General features: G+C 43.0%; 1 protein-coding gene across 1 annotated transcript; it reads right to left on the bottom strand.

Moving 5' to 3' along the window:
- Nucleotides 1-1,103: 1,103 nt before the first annotated feature.
- Nucleotides 1,104-2,454, bottom strand: LOC113030939 (olfactory receptor 1500-like). Its single transcript, XM_080307699.1, has one exon. It carries the CDS (start codon nt 2,122-2,124, stop codon nt 1,153-1,155), a length of 972 nt encoding a protein of 323 aa, XP_080163825.1. The 5' UTR covers nt 2,125-2,454; the 3' UTR covers nt 1,104-1,152.
- Nucleotides 2,455-8,911: the final 6,457 nt, after the last annotated feature.

Below are 8,911 nucleotides of genomic sequence, written 5' to 3'. Positions count from 1 at the left end.
TTAAATTTAACTTTATTAATCCCTCGGGAGGGTTCCTCCGGGGCTTTCACACAGCTGAATAAACGTCAAACAGAAAATGATTAAACAGAAGTTTGAGATGGTCGAGAGTTTAAGTCAGCGCCCGGTTATATTTTAGATAGCAAGGAGCAGACGGCAGTTTCACTTCACTGAGGGAGCTTGTGACGTACTACCCGGCTTTCTTTAGACCGCGAAGGCCGGGTCCTCAGGTGGAAGCAGCCTCTGAATTTGGACACCACCGCTGTTTCTGAGCCGGCCAATAATAACGGTGACATTTAACGTATTTTACCCGATAAATAAACCCTGTAAAATGTATTTATCACCCCCCCCCCCCCCCGGCCCAACAGCCCTTTTGAATGTCTCCCTAATTCTGAGGTCTCAAGGTTGGCAAGTATGGTCACAACACCTCACTTTTTTGCCACATGTATCGCAAACCACGTCTCAGCTGTTTGTGGAGGTAAAATACGTCCACACATGACTCCAATTACGCTCAGCCATTGCTGTGAGTCAAGGGGCTGCGAGACATTTATACAGCCGTATTTCGCACATGACTATGAAAGACGGAAGAGGAAGTATTTCCTTTTAATGTAGACAATCCGAATGTTATAGTTTCTTTCCACTGTGTTCCTGTTAATGATAAACTACAAATTTAATCTAAATTACTAAACCATTGATATTTTAATGTGAGAATCGATATATTTTTCGTATTTTTCAAATTTTTTTAGTATGTGACACGTGGTATTGTACGACTCTAAAAAAAGTAAGTGATTATAATGGAAAGCAGCTTTTACAATTTCATTTTACTATGGTCATGCACGCCAATTTACTCTGGTGTTACTTCACTTATATTTTTATTGTTGAATATTCTTTTTCAATTATATTAACTTGTAATTTCAATTCTATGGTCATTTAGATTCTATAATAGTACCATAACAGTGGCACACGCAGATACTGAAACAACAAATTCAAAGAAAAAAGAAGATTGCTGCTACTAAAACTGACTAAAGTTAAAATAATGTCTACATCTTAGTCCTGAAAAATACAGAGGAGCAGAATCTCTTTGATCACAGAAAAACGAAATCTTTTACATCAGATGGCAGAGGGCACTGCAGACATTCAAGTCTAAATCCTTTTTTAATATTTTGTGGCAATTTTGGATGTAACTCGAGTTTTCAGCAACTTCTTTAATGACTCTTTGATCTCCTGTGTCTGAAGAACATAGATAATTGGGTTTAACATGGGAGGCAATACAGTGCTCATAGAAAGGCTTATGATTCTAGCATTTGGATGTATTACACTCCCAAACATATACACAAATGTAAATGGAAGGAAATAAATTGCCACTAATGAAAGGTGACCTGTGTAGGTTTTGAAAGCTTTCACTCTTTCCCTAAATGTAGAAATTTTTGACAAAGAATAGCCAATACAGCAGTAACTTCCCACGATAAATGCCAGTGGAAACCCAAGAATTATAACTAGTGCCGAACCAGCAAATGCATGATTGGGGGTATTATCATTGCAGCCAAGACGATACATAGGACCATGATCACAATAGTAGCTCTGAATAACAACAGACTTACAAAAAGAAAGTCTTGTGAGAAGGCCAGCTGCAATGAGTATAAGAGTTATGGCAAGAAGCCAGAAAAAAGCGATCAAAGATAAAATGAGCCTGTGGCTCACTCTCATTTGATAGTGCAGCGGGTACATGATAGCCATGACTCTGTCAAAGGACAATACAACCAGATTAAAACCTTGCATAAAAATGAAAGTAAAGCAGAAAAACATGAAAGTCAAGCAGTCATTGTAGGAAATATAATAATGGTTAAACAGAAAAATGTCAACAACCTTTGGAACCAAAGCAGAGCTACTTAACAGGTCTGTAAATGCAAGGTTAAAAACAGCAATATATTTTGGACTTCTCAACATGCGATCCAATGTTATTACAATCATCACTAATGTGTTTCCCACCACTGCAAGAATGTAAATAAAACACAGAAAGACAAAATAATATCTAATATTAGGTATGCCAATAAAACCACTTATTATAAAATATGCAGGTCGCACAAAGGTGATGTTGTTCTCAGCAGCTGAGTTAATCAATGCCATGGAAAGAGCTTCTGTTAATCTTCTATAATTCTCTGTACTCGTTTGTGTAGGCTGCCTCTAGTTTGTGAAGGCTAGCTACAAATATAAGCAGAGCAACTTTGTGCTCTGATACTTATAGCAGTACTCTGTTCTCTTGTGTACTGCTCTCCTCATGTGTGTGCATGTGTGCATAGGGTACACAATTCAGCAGCCAGCCAAACACCATTCAAAATACGGGAGTCAGATAATAGCGTCCAAGCTCCAGGTGCTTTATTTTAGGTTGCAGCTGTACAGCAGGTCACAGTGGTTGTATTGGACTACCTGGGTTCACAAGTGTTATCCACCCACTTAAAAGAATAATAAAGAAATAGGCTTGTGCCTTGTCTTCTTGGCAGCTAAAGGTCAATCTCATAATTCCCATTCATTGCTAAGACTTATAATATTCATCCATCCATCCATCCATTCGCTTCCGCTTATCCTTTTCAGGGTCGCGGGGGGCGCTGGAGCCTATCCCAGCTGTCATAGGGCGAGAGGCAGGGTACACCCTGGACAGTTCGCCAATCTGTCGCAGGGCTAACACACAAGGACAGACAACCATTCACACTCACATTCATTCACACCTAGTGGCAATTTGGATTATCCAATTAACCTATCCCCACAAGCTGCATGTCTTTGGACGGTGGGAGGAAGCCGGAGTACCCGGAGAGAACCCACGCAAACAGACTTATAATATTATTATTGTTAATAATAATAACTTAATTATATCACCCTTTCGAAACATCAAGTTACAGTGATTTACAGCTCAAATAAAAGCAACACATAGAACAGATAGAAGTTAAATCTACATGTTAAAACATAGAGACCCATAAACAGGCATATAATCAGCCATACTGAGGGATATTCATCCCTACATACACGCATACATGGCTAGAAGGCCCTGGTTAGATCCAAAAGGTCGGCTGCATTGATAAGGTGTGCAGGGGCCTGTCCATGTAAAGTTTATATGTTAATAACATAATTTAAAGTGGATTCTGAATTTCACTGGAAGCCAGTGAAGGGAAGCAAGGATAGGTTTAATATGTGACTGCTGGCTAGTTTTCGTTAGCAGCCTTGCTGCTGCGTTCTGAACTAATTGAAGATGAGCTATGAAAGAACTGAGAGATGTACGTGAAAAGTGAATTGTAATAATCAACACAGGAGAAAATTAAAGTGTGTACTAAAAGTAAGTTCAAGATGACAAACTCACAGTAAAGGGTTGTTGTTCACAATATTTCTCAGATGAAGGAAACAAGACTGGGTAACCTTTGAAATATGACTTTCAAAATTCAAGTGTTCATCTTGGTATCAAAAAGGATACCAAGGTTTTTAACCAGATGATTTGATGGTATTAGCGAGGGCACTGATGTACTGGCTAACCTCTCACACACTCTTTACACTCCTGCCATCTGGAAAAAGGTACCGAAGCATTCGGGCACGCACATCCAGACTGTGCAACAGCTTTTTTCCACAAGCCATCCGTCTCCTCAGCAAAAAGGGACTGACTGATAAACACGCACACACACACATACACTAACATTATCACTCAGCTTAACTCAAATACCTCAAAACATTGAGACTGGACTGACTAACCAACACAAAGCGCAAACACACTGACCTACACCACCAAACCATCGCACACACCAACCTGTAAATGCTCTTTCGCACAATATTATTACTAGATATATTATATATTTTTTTTTTTTTTTTTTGCACTAACTTGTCTTGTAGCACCTTGGTTCCTGGAGGAACGTTGTTTCGCCTCACTGTGTATTTTTAAACTGTATATGGTTGAAGTGACAATAAAGTTGAACTTGAACTTGAACTTGAACTTGAACTTTGAATGTTTGGGCCGAGCACTAGAACCTCAGTTTTACTTGAATTGAGATGCAGGAAATCAGAATACATCCAATTAGCAACACATGAGCGGTGCAGATGAGAACATACATTGATTAATATGAATTCATATTACTCATTTTACAGACCCAGCTAGTCTTAGAGTGTCCAACAAGATTTTGACGTAATGTAATATAGGCGAATATTGTGTTTTCCTGACAATGGACATGACCTCTGCCTTTCATTCTGTTGAACTAGAGATGGACCAATCCGATATTACGTATCGGTATCGGTCTGATACTGACGTAAATTACTGGATCGGATATTGGAGAGAAATAAAAAATGTAATCCGATCCATTAAATATCAAAAAAAGCACCTCACAAAACTTGCGACATGGCGTAACTCAGCTCATAAGCGTAGCACCTGTGCAGTGTGTCACGTGATAGAGCAGCTTTGTGTATTTGTAGCCTCGCTACTAAACCAGCATTTCATCTCCGAGGAAGTTATCCCAGAGAGCAGTAAAGCAAGTGTGTAAGTTCATCTCTGAATTTTTTTAAATCATTCCCATGTTAAGCTTAGCAACCGATATATGGAGCAACTGCCTCTTCTCTCGCCCTCCCTCTCCTGCTGCTGCTTCAATCATGAAACTGATTAATTATCAGCTGATCTGCTTTTCTGTGGCGAGTCCGTCTCTCTTGTTTGTTTATCGCCCACTTTGCACCAGTGTTACATCCCCCAGGAGGATGTCTCTTCTCCCTACTAACCCTTTGTTTTGTCCAGGCTCCACCTTCTCTGTCCTGATTGGATGCTGCGCAGAGTCCGGCTAATTGGTAATCAACAGAGCACTATTTAAGGCCTGTGGAGCTGTGCTTCTGTGCTCTCTGGCCATTTTGGTTGCCATACTTGTGCAGGCTTGCATGCCTTTGTATCTTGTATGAGCATTGTTGTTTCATGTTTGGACTGCTTTTAGGGGAGAGCTGCCTTTTGTTTTGACACCCTGTTTTCTCCTGTTTATGTGTTGTTAGGTAGGTTATGGTTAGTGATGGGCAGATGAAGCCCCATGAAGCACTGGAGCTTTTCATCCAATTGGTTCACCCCAACGCGAAGCTTCATGAAGCTTCATTTGCTCTAGCAGGACACCTACTGGACGTAAAAATAATAGCTGGCATGAATTTGAAGAGTGTGGCATTTTGCACACAGCCTGTAAATGTCAACAACAAAAGGAGTGTGTAAAACATGTATATTGTAGTGATGGCAGTATACTGTGTATATTTATGCTGGCAGTATGGAAAATGATTATTTGCGGCAAAGTTCGAACCGCTTCATGAACCAGTCACGTGGTACAGCCGGGCAGCGAGGCTTCGGACGTCATCATTTTCAGCTCCTCCCATAAATGAAGCAAGCCTCGATACGCGCTTCGCGGAAACGCCCCCTCCATTACTCGACACACGCTCCGAAGCCTCGATACAGAACGTCCCATCACTAGTTATGGTTATAGGTTGTATATTTTGTTTCTTTGGAGTTAGGTAAGTTTCCTTTATTTCTACATCAGGGATGTTTTGTTTGTGTCATGGTCCGGGTGAGTACGGGGTTTTTCCACTCCGCTGGGCTCCACCTTCAGGCAGAGACTCCAATCAGCTTCCACACCTGGTTCCAATCAAGTCACCAGCATATAAGACCAGCATTCACAACAGACCTCTGCCAGATCTTCTGCTAACTCATGTTAGTGCTAGGCCGCCAAGCCCTTGTGAGAACCCTTAACTACTGCTTTTCTCCTCACCGTGTTTTCTTTGTCATAGGACCCACCTGGCAGTCGCGCTTCCCAACCTAGACTACTCACATCTCCGCCTGGACGCTGGTTCTGTCATCTGGTTGCTTCCTTTCCATCATCGGACTACACCTGCCTGCCTCCCTGCCAAGTCCCTCACTCCAAGCATATTCTGGATCCTCTCTGGACACTCCTCACCCGGAACCCCCTGGACACCCCCTCCTCGCATGACACTTTAAACCTGCAACGCGTAAGCCCTAACCACCATAGTCTAATCCTTCAGCTGTGATTCACTAGACTGCCACTGACTACTTGTCTCCTCTCATTATAGTGACTGCGTACCTCCATCCAAGCCGCTGCCCCTTTTTTCCATTCCCGGATCCATCCGTGAAATCTAGCACCTAGTCATAGCACTCAGAGTTTCATGTTCACAGTTTGGCCTCACAGTTCTCAGTTCATAGCTTCCACAGTTCATAGCATTCATAGTTCATAGCATTCATAGTTTGTTTTTTTTGTTTTTTTTTCTTCTCTTTCTTTTTTTTTATAAATATACCCGGAGCGGATTAGGAATCAGGTATTAGACGGTACCGATTGGCACCGTCTAATACCAGATTTTCACTGTATTTGCTCCACTCCCGCTGTCTAATGACAACTTACACATTTGGAATTAAAAACATTGTTAAACAATTAACGGACGGAACAACTTCATTTGACTAAGATATTTTGAGTTATTTATTACTTGCCTGTATTTAGGGCTGCCACGATTAGTCGACTAGTCACGATTACGTCGACTATTAAAATTGTCGATGACTAATTTAATAGTCGACGCATCGTTTGAAGCTTTGTAAGATCACAAAAGACGCAGGAATAAGTAGTAGGATTTAAGAGTGTAATAACGGACTGAAACAGAAGATGGCAGCACTGCATGTACAAGGATACCAGCTGCCGTTAAACCCCAAAGAAGAAGAAGTAGCTCCGTCTCAGAATTCATAGCGCAGCCCAGCTCAGTTGTCAACAATGGTGGCCGCTAGTTAGTTTTTATATTACTCATATTATTCTTTCTGGGTCACAAAATAAACGTTTAACATATTTTCAGGCGAGAATGTAGCTGTGTAAACCTCAAATACCTGCTCAGTTTATCAAGACACCGCATATTTTCAAAAGCGCTCCGACGTTTTGCGCTCTGACGAGGGTAACAGACGTCTCACCAGCTCGATAGCTAGCCGGGGTTCAAGGCTCACTAGAGCCGGTGGGAGCATCCGACTCCCGGGAAATCGTTTTCAAACCCCCCGCTGTCTTTCGCTACTCAGGTTAAACATGATATATAAGTCGCTTAGATAACTTTAAAATGTTATTGTTTGGCTTTTCTCAGTACTTTATTTGTTTCTGAGTAAATCAGTTTGGCTGAGATTAAAGTTATAGTTTTTACACAGCTGAATAAACGTCAAGCAGACAGCTGATTATCAGAAGTGTGAGATGCCGAGAATATACTCCGGTGTCCTGTTATATTTTAGATAGCAAGGAGTTTATTAAACTTCACCGAAACAATCTGCAAATTTCATTAAACTTTAATAAACTATCATCTTGTCTTTATTTTGGGGCGATTGTGGCTCAAGAGTTGGGAGTTTGCCTTGTAATTGGAAGGTTGCCGGTTCGAGCCCCGGCTTGGACAGTCTCGGTCGTTGTGTCCTTGGGCAAGACACTTCCCCCGTTGCCTACTGGTGGTGGTCAGAGGGCCCGGTGGCGCCAGTGTCTGGCAGCCTCGCCCCTGGGTGGCTGTGGCTACAATGTAGCTTGCCATCACCAGTGTGGGTGGATGACTGGATATGTAAAGCGCTTTGGGGTCCTTAGGGACTAGTAAAGCGCTATATAAATACAGGCCATTTACCATTTTTAGTTAGCACATACCTTAAACACTTAAAGCTGTAAACTAATGATAGTTATATAAGAGCATATGCTGCTGGTGCAATAAGCTGTATGCTGTATGTCCAATGGATGATGATGTGATTAGTCGTGTTACGTTTCGGTGTGTCAGTGTTTTGTTTTTGCATGACTTATGTATTTCCTGCTTTACTTTGAAAGTCTGTGTTATCTTAGTGTGTTCAGTTTACATTTTCCCTGTCTCGTCAGTTCTAATTTGCCCCAGCTGTGTTTCCCTCCTGTGGTCCATTCCCTGATTGCTCCTTCTATGTATTTAAGCCTTGTGTTTCAGTATGTCATGGTCGCGATCTCCCCCGTGTTGTAAATAGTTTGGTGTTTTTGTTGTAAATAAATAGTCTGTTGTAAATAGTTGTGAATGGGTTTGTTAATACTTTCGTCATGGGATATTTTCGTTTTGGGATTTTGGTGGAGAGCCTTCGTGGTTTTATTTTCCTTATCTTTGTTTTTCTACGTTGCACCCCGGTTGCCTAGGCCGGGGTGTAACATATGGGGGCTCGTCCGGGATCGGTGGAGGGTCCGAAGGAGGGACAGCTTCGGCCTTCTGTCTTCGCTGGAGGGTCCGAGGACCGCTTCAGCCTCCGTCTGTCTTCGCTGGAGGATCCGAGGGACCGCTCCAGCCTTCATCCGCCTTCGCTGGAGGATCCGAGGGACCGCTCCAGCCTTCTGCAGCTGGTGGGCTGCGTGTCCGTGTGTGCAGCTGGTGGGCTGCTCATCCGCCTTCGCTGGAGCGTCCGAGGGACCGCTCCAGCCTTCATCCGCCTCTGCTGGAGGGTCCGGGGGACCGCACCAGCCTTCGTCGTCTGCTGGAGGGTCCGTGGGACCGCTCCAGCCTCCATCAGCTTCGTCTGCCTTCATCCGCCTTCGCTGGGGGGAGGGTCCGTGGGACCGCCCCAGCCTTTGTCATCGCTGGAGGGTCCGTGGGACCGCTCCAGCCTTCATCCGCCTTCACTGGAGGGTCCGAGGGACCGCTCCAGCCTTCGTCGTCTGCTGGAGGGTCAGTGGGACCGCTCCAGCCTCCATCAGCTTCGTCTGCCTTCGTTTCAGCCTTCGTTTGTCTGAATCAAACTTTTCACTTGGGGTTACATGTTTGATTTTTGGGTAGGGGGAAATGTTACGTTTCGGTGTGTCAGTGTTTTGTTTTTGCATGACTTATGTATTTCCTGCTTTACTTTGAAAGTCTGTGTTATCTTAGTGTGTTCAGTTTACATTTTCCCTGTCTCGTCAGT

This window comes from Astatotilapia calliptera, chromosome 10, assembly GCF_964374335.1.
Source record: "Astatotilapia calliptera chromosome 10, fAstCal68.1, whole genome shotgun sequence".
Lineage (NCBI taxonomy): Eukaryota > Metazoa > Chordata > Actinopteri > Cichliformes > Cichlidae > Astatotilapia > Astatotilapia calliptera.
This window is presented reverse-complemented; position numbering and strand designations above follow the sequence as displayed.

Excerpts from the sequence above, each read along its gene's own strand:
- LOC113030939 (XM_080307699.1), bottom strand. The coding sequence starts at position 2,124 with ATGGCATTGATTAACTCAGCTGCTGAGAACAACATCACCTTTGTGCGA.